The 15,160-nt window shown below is 47.5% G+C and overlaps 1 protein-coding gene across 14 annotated transcripts in view; it reads left to right on the forward strand.

The window, feature by feature from the left end:
* Window positions 1–15,160, forward strand: part of HMGCL (3-hydroxy-3-methylglutaryl-CoA lyase) — a 41,572-nt gene that overhangs the window by 16,737 nt on the left and 9,675 nt on the right. For 4 of the 14 annotated variants that reach the window (XR_012424576.1, XR_012424575.1, XM_045378220.3 and 1 more), the window contains exons 1-5: window positions 1,016–1,088; window positions 6,190–6,273; window positions 9,440–9,547; window positions 10,253–10,348; window positions 12,703–12,851. Coding sequence is in view for 10 of the 14 variants with exons in the window: in XM_045378220.3 (XP_045234155.1) it covers window positions 1,029–1,088; window positions 6,190–6,273; window positions 9,440–9,547; window positions 10,253–10,348; window positions 12,703–12,851 (497 nt within the window). In the remaining 4 variants the exon portion in view is untranslated. Of the gene's footprint in view, window positions 1–1,015; window positions 1,089–1,485; window positions 1,616–6,189; window positions 6,274–9,439; window positions 9,548–10,252; window positions 10,349–12,702; window positions 12,852–15,160 lie in introns of those variants that run through there. The other 10 variants (XR_012424578.1, XM_074017144.1, XM_045378211.2 and 7 more) reach the window with 5 other exon arrangements.

Below are 15,160 nucleotides of genomic sequence, written 5' to 3' on the forward strand. Positions count from 1 at the left end.
CCCGCCACCGCGCCCGGCTAATTTTTTGTATTTTTAGTAGAGACGGGGTTTCACTGTGGTCTGGATCTCCTGACCTTGTGATCCGCCCGCCTCGGCCTCCCAAAGTGCTGGGATTACAGGCTTGAGCCACCGCGCCCGGCCAGTTTTGGGTTTTTTGTTTGTTTTTGACAGGCTCTCACTGTGTCGCCCAGGCTGGAGTTCAGTGGCACGATCTCTACTTGCTGCAACCTCAGCATCCCAGGCTCAAACGATCCTCTTGCCTCAGCCCCTGATTAGCTGGAATTACAGGCATCCGCCACCATACCTTCTTTTTTTTTTTTTTTGAGACGGAGCCATTCTCCTGCCTCAGCCTCCCGATTAGCTGGGACTACAGGCTCCCGCCACCACGCCCGGCTAATTTTTTGTATTTTTTTAGTAGAGACGGGGTTTCACTGTGTTAGCCAGGATGGTCTCAATCTCCTCACCTCGTGATCCGCCCGCCTCGGCCTCCCAGAGTGCTGGGATTACAGGCGTGAGCCACCGCGCCTGGCCATTTTTTTTTTTTTTGAAACAGAATCTTGCTGTCACCCAGGCTGGAGTGCAGTGGTGCGATCTTGGCTCACTGCAACCTCGCCTCCCGGGTTCAAACAATTCTGCCTCAGCCTCCCAAGTAGATGGGATTACAGGAGCCCACCACCCCGCCCGGCTAATTTTTTTTTTTTTTTTTTTTTTTTTTTTTTAGTAGAGGCGGGGGTTTCGGCATGTTAGCTAGGCTGGTCTCGAACTCCTGACCTCAGGTGATCTACCCGCCTCGGTCTCCCAAAGTGCTAGGTTTAACATGATGTCCAGGCTAATTCTGCTCATCTTTATATTCCCAGCGTCTCACTTGGCTTGCCATGTAAGAGGCTCTCGGAATCAAAACGGAGAGAGGCTGGGGGTGGAGCCAGCTTCGGAAGTCACGGCGGAGGGGCGGGGCGGGGCCTCGCCCACCAGGCGGCCGTCGGTCACGCGGGGTCCCTCTGGACTGCCGCGGGGCATACTGGGCCAAGATGGCAGCAATGACGAAGGCGCTTCCGCGGCGACTGGTGGGCTTGGCGTCCCTTCGGGCTGTAAGTGCCCCGAGCCGCCGAGGCGGCGGCCCTGCCGGCACTCTGACTGTCAGGGTCGGGAGCTTGGCAGTGGTGGCTGCTCTCTTAGAGGCGAGGCCGGACAGCTCTCAGGCCAGAGTCGGGAGGGCGTTGGAGTCCTGGACCCTCCCTGTTCCCCTCAAATCCTTTGAAGGGGATGGGAAAACTGAGGTCCGGAGAGGTGGAGTGATTTGTCTAGGTCGTGGAGACCTGGGACGCCATCCTAGGCGTCCTTATTCCCCGCCCAGGGCCCTTTCCGATGACCCTGGCCCCTTTCTCCCTCTAATTGAGCTTCAGACCTCTCCAACTCTTCATTAGTGAAAATCACGAACACCCTTGCATTTCCCTCGCCTCCATTTCCAACTCTTGTTGCTTTTAGAGATGCTTGGGGAAGTATCCCATCGTACCGAGCGGGACTTGCGTTGATTGGAGCCAAGCTGTGATTCCCTTGGAATTGCACTTTGATCCTGTTCGATCCTGATGTTTCCCCTCTCCCATTTTCGGCGCAGGTAAAATGTAGGAGACCTAGCTGTATGGAACAGAAAAAATAAAAGCTCAAGCTAGGGTGTCCCAATAGTTCTGCCACTTTCTAGGCTTAATTACATAGTTATTTACTTTCTCTAAACTTCAGTTCTTTCATCTATAAAACGGACAACATTCTCTTGGGTTGGTTTTGAGATTAGAGAAAATGTGAGTAATACAGTTGGCAGTGTTCTGGCTCCTAATAAGTGATCGGTCGGTGGTTGTATTTTTCCCTTAGAGAGTTGAGAAGGAGTTACAGCTGTACAGAGGGAAAAATACACTCCTGGCACTGGGTCCCTCTCAGAAAGCCACGTTAATATCTTTACTAGGCCATTCACCTGCACCACCTGGTCATGTGTAAAATGAAGATGGCAATTCCAACTTAGAAAGTTAAGAAAATTAAACGAAATAGTAGATATTAATTTGCTTTTAAGAAATATTTGGTGTAATGAGATGGCCATCTATGGGGTTCCAAGCATAGGAACCAGTATTAGTATTAGTACCAGATATGGGTTCAAGTCCAAGCTCTGTCACTTTCTAACTGTGATTTTTGGGTAATCTTCCTGAGGCTTGGTTTCTTCACCTATAGAGTTGGGATAATAATAGTCCCTGCCTTGAGGTTCTAATGCCTGTGGTTTAACACTGGGTTTAGTCAGTATTCGCTGTTAATGTTGATGTAGGTATACCATACCTCAGGACACTGTGGCACAGTACTTGTGTAGTTAGGGGGACCCTCTCTGAGCAGAGCTTTACAGAGGAGAAATGGGATGTTTAACCAGGAGAAGAGAAGACTGTGGACCGAACGGTGGTAAAGAGGCAACAGTGGCCCGGAGGTTAGGAGCTTGTGCTCTAGAGCCACACTGCCAGGTTTAGATGCTGCCTCAGTGACTAGCTCTCTATGTCGCCTCAGGAAGGTTACTTAATCTCTTTGGGCCTCAGATTTCTTTTTTTTTTTTTTCCTGAGACAGAGTCTTGCTCTGTCATCTGTCACCCAGACTGGAGTGCAGTGGGGCAATCTCAACTCACTACAACCTCCACCTCCCAGGTTCAAGCGATTCTCCTCTCAGCCTCCCGAGTGGGGCCTTAGATTTCTTACAGTAAAATGGGGATGACGATAGTTCCTACCTGATAAGATTGTTGAGACGACAATGTGGGTTAATATGTAAACGGCTCACCAGGCATGGTGGCTCGTGCCTATAATCCTAGCACTTTGGGAGGCCGAGGTGGGTAGATCACTTGAGGTCGGGAGTTCGAGACCAGCCTGGCCAACCTGGTGAAACCCTGTCTCTACTAAAATACAAAAAATTAGCCAGGCATGGTGGTGTGCACTTGTAGTCCCAGCTACTTGGGAGGCTGAGGCAGGGGAATCACTTGAACCCGGGAGGCGGAGATTGCAGTGAGCTGAGATCACGTCACTACTCTGCAGCCTGGAGACAGAATGAGACTCTATCTCAAATAAAGAAATAAATATGTAAATGGCTCTTGTATGTGCCTGGCAAATGTTAAGTGTTTAAAAACTGTGAATTATTTTGTGAAGAGCTGTTACGGTGAAGGAAGTGTAATTGAGTTTATAATGTTCTAATAAAAGCAACTTGGAAGCAGGTTTTAGATTCTTTTTGTTTTTTGAGATGAAGTCTCACTCTTGTCCCCCAGGCTGGAGCACAATGGCGTGATCTCGGCTCACTGCAACCTCCTCCTAGGTTCAAGTGATTCTTCTGCCTCAGCCTCCCGAGTAGCTGGGATTACAGGCGCCTGCCGCCACGCCTGGCTAATTTATGTATTTTTGGTAGAGATGGGGCTTCACCATGTTGGCCAGGCTGGTCTCGGACTCCTGACTCAGGTGATCCGCCCACCTCGGCCTCCCAAAGTGCTGGGATTACAGGTGTGAGCCACCACGCTCAGCCTGAAGCGTGTTTTAGATTCTTTCAGCAACACTCAACTGTTATTTATCGAGCCCCTATTATGTCCCAGGGCCTTAGAAATACAGCATTGAATAAAACAAAGTCCCTGTCTCATGAAACTTATGTTCCAGTGAGATAGTTTTAGGGTGATATACTAGCAGAGGCTGAACAGCCCTGTTGGAGGGAGATTCAAGTTGCAGGGACCTTCCAATTTAGCCTGTTGACTTCATGAAATTCAGTGGCTCGTTGCCTTAGTCTCTAAGAAGCTTTGTTGGCTGAAACAAGGCCAGTCAGGTGAGTTGTACATGTTCCAGCTGCTTCCTAGCAGGGAATTCCTGAGGGGCTTCAGGGGGTTGAGATCCTTAGCAGATTACACAGTGTGCCTCCCGCTTTGCCCCATTGTGGTATATTTATTCGGATTAAATCTATATAACAAAGTTGATTTGAAAAGTTACAGTATCAAGACAGGTAGAGGGAAGAGGGAAAAAAAAAGTCTTGTGTTACTTGATAGGGAAGACTAAGATTTGGAGCAGACTTTATATAGAGGAGACTCAAGGCATTTTGTAAAAAATGTTTTCAGCTACTGGGGGTGTCACCTCCCCTTAGACCCATTCTTGTCATCATCCAGCCTATGACTGTAACAGAATAGAGCCCTCCTGCATCTCGCCCACACCCCGAAAAGTCCAGGACTGACTATTCTTCCCCACACTCAGTAATTGCTCTCTTCTGGGACAGCTATGTCCTTCATGGTTTATTTGTTATTTTAATGACTTTAAAGAGTGCCTACTTTGTACCAAACACAGTGCCAAACACTAGGGATGAAGTGGAGTTGGGACAGACAAGGTCCCTCAAAGAGCTTATGTTCTACTGGAAGAGACATTGAGTAGGCATTCTTTATCGTGCTTTGAAGGAAATAATTATAGCTCTGCAATAAAACATAATGGGGGTGGGAAGAGAGGCAGCTTTGCAAAGGGTGGTCAGAGGAAGCCTCTCTGCAACTGAAAGATGAGAGAGAGATGTGAGAAGAGCTAGGTTTTTTTTGTTTTGTTTTGTTTTTTTTGTTTTTTATTTTTTAAAGCCAGATAAGCAGCCTTGGGGCAGAAGGAAGAGAAGGCAGGGAGCTTAGCAACCTGTTGGGTGAAGGTTGGGAGTGGACAGTAGGGGCAAGTGATGATTCCAGGAGGTCAGAGGAGCCAACTCATACAGAGTCTTTTCTTTTCTTTTTTTAATTGGAAGGCATCAAGTGACATATAGAGTCAGTTAATTTTTTTTTTCTTTTTTTTTGAGATGGTCTTGCTCTGTTGACCAGGCTGGAGTGTAGTGGCACAGTCATAGCTCACTGCAGCCTCGACCTTCTGGGCTCAAGCGATTCTCCCACCTCAGCCTCTTGAGTAGCTGGGACTACAGGTCCATTCCAGCGCACCTGGCTAATTTTTCTATTTTTAGTAGAGACGGAGTTTGTTCATGTTGGCCAGGCTGGTCTCGAGCCTCTAGCCTCAAGTGATCTGCCTGCCTTGGCCTCCCAAAGTGCTGGGATTACAGGCATGAGCCACAGTGCCTAGCCTTTTGTTTTCTGTTTTTTGCTTTTTTTTGAGATGGAGTCTTTCTCTGTCACCCAAGATGGAGTACAGTGGCACGATCTTGGCTCACTGCAACTTCCGCCTCCCTGGTTCAAGCGATTCTCCTGCCTTAGCCTCTTGAGTAGCTGGAATCAGGCATGCACCACCACACCTGGCTATTTTTTGTATATTTTTAGTAGAGACGGGGTTTCACCATGTTGGTCAGGCTGGTCTCAAACTTCTGACCTCAAGTGGTCGCCTGCCTCAGCCTCCCAAAGTACTGGGATTACAGGCGTGAGCCACTGCCCCCCACTGTGATACCCGGCCTTTTTAAACGACTTCTGACGTACATACAGCAGCATACAGAGTCCTGTAGGCCATGGTGAATAGGTGAAAGGGATGAATCAAGTTCTGGCTTAAGCAGTAGGGTACATGCGATGCCTTTTACAGAGATGGAAAGGATGGAGTCAGACAGGCTTTAGGAGAAATTAGAGTTCTGTTTCAGGACTGCTAAATTGAAGAGATGCAAATAGAGCTGTCAGGTAGGCAGTGGAAAAGGAGTCCAGACTTCAGAAGAGAACCTGTACTGGGAGCATGAATCTCTTGCTTGTTCCTGTTACTAAGGGAAATTTTTTTTTTTTTTTGAGACAAAGTCTGGCTGTGTCGCCCAGGCTGGAGTGCAGTGGCCGGATCTCGGCTCACTGCAACCTCCGCCTCCTGGGTTCACACCATTCTCCTACCTCAGTCTCCTGAGTAGCTGGGACTACAGGTGCCCGCCACCACGCCCGGCTAATTTTTTGTATTTTTAGTAGAGACGGGGTTTCACTGTGTTAGCCAGGGTGGTCTTGATCTCCTGACCTTGTGATCCGCCTGCCTCAGCCTCCCAAAGTGCTGGGATTACAGGCTTGAGCCACCATGCCTGGCCGTGAAATATTTTTTTTGTTCTTAAATTCTCAAATAGACCAAATGTGAATTAAATGGTGAGAAATATTTCTTCTTGTGTCATTATTAGTGAAGATAGATCCATTCTTTCATATTGGTCTCCCTGGGAATTGTGGCAATCTCTTCCTCATACTTTTTGTTTCCTCTTTTAAACCAAAGGTCAGCACCTCATCTATGGACACTTTACCAAAGCAAGTGAAAATTGTGGAAGTTGGTCCCCGAGACGGTCTACAAAATGAAAAGGTAAAGATGGAAATGAGCCAGAAAAGTGTTTCAGGCATCTGCTTTGAGTATAACGTGTGGTAGGTGCAATGGCAGTGGACAGAGCTATGCAAAATGTGATTCCTCTGCACAAGTTAGGGGAGAGTAGAGGAGGCCAAACAGGGACAGGCATCTGTGACAGTTAAATGATCTAAAATGGTGGGGCAAGCTGGGTGGGTGGCTCATGTCTATCATCCCTAATTACTTGGGAGGCTGAGGTGGGAGGATGGCTTGAGCCCAGGAGTTTGAGACCAGTCTGGGCAACATAACAAGACTCCATCTTATTAAAAAAAATGTATATACATATATATACATAAATTGAATGGTGGTGCAACAGGTTTGGTGTCCCCAGGTCCACAGCCCAGTGGGGTGGGGTAGGTGGTGTGGAGTGAAGGTGAGGGCATGCCTTTAGACCCAGCAATTCCATGTAATGGGATTTATCCAAAGCAAGTCATGAAGGCCAAATGTAGAGATTTAGCCTTGGAGGTGTTCCTTATGAACCTGTTGGTAAGCGCAGAACTGTTGGAAACAACCTAAATGTTTCATATGAGGAAAGTTGGGTCAGATACATTATGGACTTCTTATAAAATGAAATATTATGAAGCCATTAATAACATAGGTATATATAAAGTGACTCAAGCAGGTTATAAAAGAGTGCGTGTGGCTGGGCATGATGCCTGTAATCCCAGCACTTCAGGAGGCTGAGGCAGGCAGATCACTTGAAGCTGGGAGTTTGAGACCAGGCTGGCCAATATAGTGAAACCCTGTCTCTACTTAAAAAAAAAAAAAAAAAAAAAATTAGCTGGGTGTGATGGCGCACACCTGCAATCCTAAGGCTGAGGCACGAGAATTACTTGAACCCGGAAGGCAGAGGTTGTAGTGAGTCGAGATCGTGCCACTGTACTCCAGCCTGGGTGACAGCACAATTCTGTCTCCAAACAAAAATAGGGCGTGTGCGTGTTTGTGTGTGTGTGTGTGTGTGTGTGTATTTTTTTTTTTTTTTTTTTTGGTGGGGGAGACAGCGTCTCACTCTGTCACCCAGGCTGTAGTGCAGTGGCACAATCTTGGCTCACCACATCCTCCACCTTCCCGGTTCAAGTGATTCTCCTGCCTCAGCCTCCCGAGTAGCAAGGATTACAGGACTCCACCACCATGCCCAGGTAATTTTTGTATTTTTAGTAGAGACGAAGTTTCACCAGGTTGGCCAGGCTGGTCTTGAACTCCCAACCTCAGGTGATCCACCTGCCTCAGCCTCCCAAAGTGCTGGGATTACAGGCATGAGCCACTGCGCCCTGCCATGTATTTTTTTATCTTACACTTTTATGTAAGAAAAAAGTTTGTATACATATGGGAACATTTATCTACACTAGGACCTAGACCAGCACTTTCTGTGAAGATGGAAATATTCTGGACGTGAGCCTTTCCATGTGGTGGCCACTACACCCATGTGGTCCTTGAGAACTTGAGATGTGACTAGTGTGGCCAAGGAATTGAATTTTTATTTTTACACAATTTTTATTAAATTGAAATAACCACATGTGACTAGTGACATATTGGACTGCACAGATCTAGAAAGTTACACACCAGGGTGTTAATAGTGTTATCACCAGAGGTTCTAAGGGTAGTTTTCTTTTGTTTTTGGCATGTTTTTCTGAAAGAATTATATATTGATTATTTTTCAATAAGAAAAGCTTTTTTTCTTTCCTTTTTTTTTTTTCTTTTAGCACATCCATCCTAGCTTTAATAGTGAGTGCTTGTTGGAAACAATAGTGTGTAAGTTCCTGGAAGGCAGAATCCTATCTGTTCTGCTTATCACTGTATCCCTGGCACCTAGCACAATGCCTGGAACATGGAGGGCTTTTCAAAAATTATTTAACAGGCTGGGCATGATGCCTGTAATACTGGCACTTTGGGAGGCTGAGGCAGGCAGATCACCTGAGGTCAGGAGTTTGAGACCAGCCTGGCCAACATGGTAAAACCCCATCTCTACTAAAATAAATGAGCCATGGTGGTGGCATGTGCATGTAATCCCAGCTACTCTGGAGGCTGAGGCAGGAGAATTGCTTGAACCCGGAAGGCGGAGGTTGCAGTGAGCCGAGATTGTGCCGCTGCACTCCAGCCTGAGCAATAGAGCAAGACTCCATCTCAAAAAAAAAAAAAAAAAAAAAAAAAAAAAATATATATATATATATATATATGGAATAGATTAAATTAGAGCAGTGGGAGAGAAATTGGAGAAGGCAGGCGAAGGGAGGACCTAGTAAGAAGGGCCTGGAGTTTTTTTGTGTGTTCTTTTTGTTTGAGACAGGGTCTTGATCTGTGTCACCCAGTGCAGTGGCACAATTATTGCTCACTGCAGCCTTGACTTCCCAGGGTCCAGCGATCCTCCCACCTCAGCCTCCTGAGTAGCCGGATCACACACGTGCCACCACGCCTGGCTAACTTTTGTATTTTTCGCCATGTTGCCCAGGCTGGTCTCAAACTCCTAAGCTTAAACAATCTACCTGCCTCAGCCTCCCAAAGTCCTGGGATTACAGGCGTGAGCCAATGTGTCCTCCTGGACCTGGAGTTCTTAGAATTTGTTGCCTAATCCTGTAAATCTTAGGGAGCCATAGAAAGCTTTTGATGCAGGAGAATGGAAGATTGGAAGCTGCATTTTAGGAGGATTCCTGTGTAGGATGAATTAGTGGCATGAGACCATGGCATGTTATATACAGAATAATGATGGTAGATTTGGAAAGAGGAATCCATAGAATCTGGTGAGCTACTGGACATGGTGGGGAGGAAGATAAAGAAGCTGTACGCTGAACACATGAGGCTGAAGTCCTGTGCCAGCTGGGAGACAGAAGAGAGGAGGGTGTGATACTTTCGGGGCCCCATCCCATACCCCCTAGAGGGTTAGTCATCTCTGCCCTTTCAGGCCGTCACACGTTGCTCTCAATTTGTTTATGATGGGATTATAAATTAACACACATTTACTTATGGGAAAACCTGCATGGCGGAATAATGTTTCTATGTAAATAACTCTTTTTCAGGTGAGAAGCTGCATTCACTGCAAAAAATTATCTATAGTACTTGAACTAATAGGTACTGCATTCTAAGGCTGTTTTAATACTAACTTTGCTGACCTGGTGTTTCTCCACTCTAGAATATCGTATCTACTCCAGTGAAAATCAAGCTGATAGACATGCTTTCTGAAGCAGGACTCTCTGTTATAGAAGCAACCAGCTTTGTGTCTCCTAAGTGGGTTCCCCAGGTGAGCCCTAGCCCTCAATGAGAGGCCTTTCTCCAGGGATGAAAAGTTTTGCATTTGCCTTTGAAGCAAGTAGAAGTCAAGACCATAGGTTTCCAAGCCCCTGGCTTTGAGAGGTCTCAGGTGATTCATAGCACTGTGTTGCAGCAAAAGAACATGGCCCAGGATTCAGGGCCTTGGGTTCAGTCTTGGCTCTGCTCATCTGACTTGCTCAGTGACATTGCTAAGGCCTTTCCCCTCCTCGATATTAGAGATGACCTCTTCTAGCCCTAAAGTCTAAGACCCTCTATGCCTGTCTGTGGTTTCTTTGTTTGTAAAAGAGGAAGACTGACAACTCCTGCTTCACAAAGATAGTTAAGTGGAGAAGATACATCCTGTTACAAAGGAGTGTTTAACACACAGCTGAGCTCAGTGCCTGGCCCAGAGTACGTTCTCAATAAATGGCTGGCAGTAGTATTCCTGCTGTTTCTGCATATGTAAAGCTGGCAGTATGGGCCCTATGGAGAAACTGGGATCTCACCCAAACCACGGGCCCTTGGGACTCAGCAGCAGTCAAACAGTGAAAGTACTGGAGAGACTCAGCTCTGCAGAAGGAATTACTCTCTAAGAGTTCTGGAGATCAGAGGCTTTGTGATGAAAAGGTTTTCTCTAACTGAACTCTCTGCCTGCTCTTGGTGATGGCTTGACAGTGTCTCCCTTGGTTCCTAGATGGCTGACCATGCTGAAGTCTTGAAGGGCATTCAGAAGTTTCCTGGCATCACCTACCCAGTCCTGATCCCCAATTTGAAAGGCTTCGAGGCAGCGGTAAGAGGATAGCTTGTTGGTGGGGGCTCTTGAAATGAGATTGATGGCATTGGTCCCTGCCTTGTCTTGGGGCCTCAGTCCCCTGTCCTGGGACGTCCATCTGAACAGCTTGTCTGTCAGCCAGACCCTGGGGCAGACCTGGCCCTGCCACTCACTGTTCTGTGATGTTGACAAGTTGACAAGCCTATAAAATAGGGCTAAATGATAATACCTGAAGTTGTGAGCATTTCAGAAGATAGGATGCATGTACATTGCTTAGCAAGAGCCTGATAAAAGGTAACTGCTTAATAAATGATAGCTCTTTTGATTATCCACTTCATTAGAGAAAGGTAATCAAGCTCTCCACAAGTTTCAACAGTAGTTGCTGGCATCTGCCAACTTTCTTACAATTTTAGACAAGAACATCTTTGGAGATGTCGGTTCTGGATTTAGGCAAAAACCTTTATTTGGCTGGGCACAGTGGCTCACATCTATAATCCCAGCACTTTGGGAGGCTGAGGCAGGAGGACAGCTTGAGGCCAGAAGCTTGAGACCAGCTTGAGACCCGCTTTATGGACCAGACCATAAGGAGACCTTGTCTCTACAAAAAAAAAAAAAAAAAAATTAATTAGCTGGCTGTGATGGCATGCACCTGTAGTCCTAGCTACTCAGGAGACTGAGGCACAGGATGGCTTGAGACTAGGAGTTCGAGGCTGCAGTGAGCCATGATAACACTGCTGCACTCATCCAGCCTGGGTGACAGAGCAAGAAAAAGAAAAAAAAGCGTTTTCTCAAGAGTGACTTCCAGGGTGGTGATGGCGGTGGTGGTGGTTTCCTTGGGGAAAGTCAAAGGTTTTTTTTTTTTTAAATTAAGAGAAATTACTGTGTTTGTTTCCTACTGCTACTGTAAGAAAGCACTACAGGCTGGGCGCAGTGGCTCACGCCTGTAATCCCAGCACTTTGGGAGGCCAAGGTGGGCAGATCACGAGGTCAGGAGATCGAGACCATCCTGGCTAACACAGTGGAACCCCATCTCTACTAAAAATACAAAAAATTAGCCGGGCGTAGTGGCAGGCGCCTGTAATCCTAGCTACTCGGGAGGCTGAGGCAGCAGAATCACTTGAACCCAGAAGGCGGAGGTTGCAGTGAGCCAAGACCATGCCACTGCATTCCAGCCTGGGTGACAGAGCGAGACTCTGTCTCAAAAAAAAAAAAGCAAGCACTACAAATTGGGTGGCTTAAAACAACAGGAGTTTATTCTCTCACAGTTCTGAAGGCCAAAAGTCCCAAATCAAGGTGTCAGCAGGATTGGTTCCTTCTGAGGCCTCTTGGAGAATCCGTCCCATGCCTGTCTCCTGGGCTCTGGTGGTGGCCAGCAGTCCTTGGCATTGCCTGGCTTGTAGATGCATCTCTCCAGTCTCTGCCTCCATCTTCCCAGGGCCGCCTTTTCTGTGTCTCTGTGTCTTTACATGGCCATCTTTTGTTTTTGTGTTTTTTATACAGAGTCTGGCTCTGTCGCCCAGGCTGGTGTACAGTGGCACAATCTCGGCTCACTGCAAGCTCCGCCTCCCAGGTTCAAGCAATTCACCTGCCTCAGCCTCCAGAGTAGCTGGGACTACAGGCGTCCACCACCACGCCCGGCTAATTTTTTGCATTTTTGGTACAGACGCGGTTTCACGGTGTTAGCCAGGATGGTCTCGATCTCCTGACCTCGTGATCTGCCCGCCTCGGCCTCCCAAAATGCTGAGATTACAGGCATGAGCCACCGCGCCCGGCTGGCCATCTTTTTTCAAGGTCACCAGTCATATGGGATTGGGGCCCACCCTATTCCAGTATGGCTTCATCTTAACTAATTATATCTGCAATGACCCTGTTTCCAAATAAGGTCACATTCTGAGGTGTGCTGGGTTTTAATCCTTCAACATGTCTTTTTAGGAGGACACAAGTCAACCCATAACATTCACATAACATAAAATTTACCTTCAGAGAAATTTTTTGCCACTCTGTGCCAGTGTTCCTTAAACAAGAAAGTGCTGGCCGGGCGCGGTGGCTTACACCTGTAATCCCAGTACTTTGGGAGACCGAGGCGGGTGGATCACAAGGTCAGGAGTTCGAAACCAGCCTGACCAACATGGTGAAACCCTGTCTCTACTAAAAATATAAAAATTAGCCAGGTGTGGTGGCGGGCGCCTGTAATCCCAGCTACTCAGGAGGCTGAGGCAGGGGAATCACTTGAACCTGGGAGGCGGAGGTTGCAGTGAGCCAAGATCGTGCCACTACACTCCAGTCTGGGTGACAAAGCAAGACTCTGTCTCAAAAAAAAAAAAAAAAAAAAAGAGAAAAGTGCTGAAAGGAGTTCACCTGGATGTTGGCAGGTTGCTGCTGGAGCCAAGGAAGTCAGCATCTTTGGAGCTGCCTCAGAGCTTTTCACCAAGAAGAACATCAATTGTTCCATAGAGGAGAGTTTTCAGAGGTTTGACGCGATCTTGAAGGCAGCACAATCAGCCAATATTTCTGTGCGGGGGTGAGTCAGAGCACATTGGTATCGTTTCCTCTGTACCGTTCTGGAATGGGGCTAGACTCTGACTCAAGTGGTCCTCCTGCCACAAACTTCTTATCTTGGTGGGGGGCAGCCCAAACTCCACACCTAGACGTCTTTTCCCAAATAAGTGTGGTCAGAAGAAATCCTAGCAAGTACCTTCTCTCAAATCTGAATTTTGGGTCAGTTTACCAGCTGACCATTATGGCATGCACCTGTAGTCCTAGCAACTTGGGAGACTGAGGCAGAGGATGGCTTGAGACCAGGAGTTCGAGGCTGCAGTGAGCCATGATAGCACCACTGCCATCATGCTAGAGGAATCGAGCAGGACAGGACACTAACTGGAGTTTGTGGAGATCAGTTGAGTCCTGGCTTTATAACTAGCTCTTCACACATCCCTGGAGAATTACCTGGGCTTCTATGTTTCCAACATCACATCTCTAATATCAGTGATTCCAGGCATTGTGTGTGTATTATCTATAATAATTGAAACCTCATAATAGCCCAGCAGGGAGTAGGTTATCCCCACTTTATAAATGACAAAACTGAGGCCCAGGAAGGGTGAATAGTCTACCGTAAGGTCACAGTGCTGTGCAAATTGCAGCCAGAGGCCCGGCATGGTGGCTCACACCTATAATCCCAGCACTTTGGGAGGCCAAGGCAGGAGGATCACCTGAGGTCAAGAGTTCAAGACCAGCCTGACCAACATGGCGAAACCCCATCCCTACTAAAAATACAAAAATTAGCAGTAATTCCAGCTACTTGGGAGGCTGAGGCAGAAGAATCATTTGAACCTGGGAGGTGGAGGTTGCAGTGAGCCAAGATCACACCACTGTACTCCGGCCTGGGTGACAGAGCAAAACTCTGTCTAAAAAAGAAAAAAAAAAAAATTGCAGCCAGAATGATCTTTCAAAAGTGCACATCTGGGCTAGACATGGTCACTCATGCCTGTAATCCCAGCACTTTGGGAGGCCGAGGTGGGCGGATCACCTGAGGTCAGGAGTTCGAGACCAGCCTGGCCAACATGGGGAAACCCAGTCTCTACTGAAAATACAAAAATTAGCCAGGCATGGTGGCGCGCCACCTGTAATCCCAGCTACTCAGGAGACTGAGGCAGGAGAATCACTTGAACCCAGAAGGCGGAGGTTGCAGTGAGCCAAGATCACACCATTACACTCCAACCTAGGTGACAGCGAGACTCTGTCTCAAAAACAAAAAACAAAATCCCACAAAAGTGCACATCTGATCACATCCCTCCCGGTTAAAAAGCTTTCAGTGACTAATCAAGTGCAGACTTTTTAATGAGGCTAACAAACCCTGCATGATTTGGTCCCAGCTCTTTTCAGTAGCGCTACTGTTCCAGTTCCCTTCTGGCCCCTGCTTCCTCCTCATGGTACACTCCAGCCCAACTGGAACTTCTTTCCGTTTGTCACATGCTTCCACTCTCTCTTGCCTCTGGACCTTTGCACGTGCTTTCTGTAGACTCAGAACAACCTTCCTTCGGAGGCTAAGGTGGGCGGGTTGCTTCAGCCTAGGAGTTTGTGACCAGCCTGGGCCTGGGCAACATGGTGAAACCCCAGCTTTACAAAAAAAAAAAAAAAAAAAAAGCCAGGCATGGTGGCATGTGCCTGTAGTCCCAGCTACTCAGGAGGCTAAGGTGGGAAGATCACCTGAGCCTGAGAGGTCCAAGCTGAAGTGAGCCAGAATCATGCCACTGCACACCAGCATGGGTGAAAGAGTGAGCCTCTGTCTCCAAAACATAAAAAAGAACACTTCCTCCACATCATGCTTCTCGGAGATAACTCCTGCTCATCCTTCAGGTCTTCTTGTGGGAGTCAGTTCCTCTGAGAAGCTGCTCCAGTCCTTCAGCTGGAGTCAGCGCCCTTCTCTGGGCGCCCATAGTGTCGGGACATCCTCTAAATGTAGCACTTAGCTGCTTGTTAAATTCCCTCCCTGCCCCACCTCACTAGACCATGCACTCCCTGAGGGCAAAGCCCACATCTCTCCCAGTCCCTGGGGTGCTCCACTCTCCCAGCTTGGGGCCTAGCACACAGTGGGCACTCAGTCACTGACGGGCAGGTGGATGAATGGGGAAGCAGGGGCTCCAGTAACATCAGTCCGACTTCCAGATCTGTGTCTTTCTAAGCATCTCTCTTACCTTTTTCTTGCTCAGCAGTGGTTGGAGAATAAGTGGGAGCATCAAAATGGAAAAGTACGCTGAGATCTTTGAGTCTGAAATTATTTATCTATAGAATGTTTATTAAAAATTATCTATAGCCTCTTAATATGCAGAA

The sequence above is a fragment of the Macaca fascicularis genome, chromosome 1 (genome assembly GCF_037993035.2).
Source record: "Macaca fascicularis isolate 582-1 chromosome 1, T2T-MFA8v1.1".
NCBI classification, from domain to species: domain Eukaryota; kingdom Metazoa; phylum Chordata; class Mammalia; order Primates; family Cercopithecidae; genus Macaca; species Macaca fascicularis.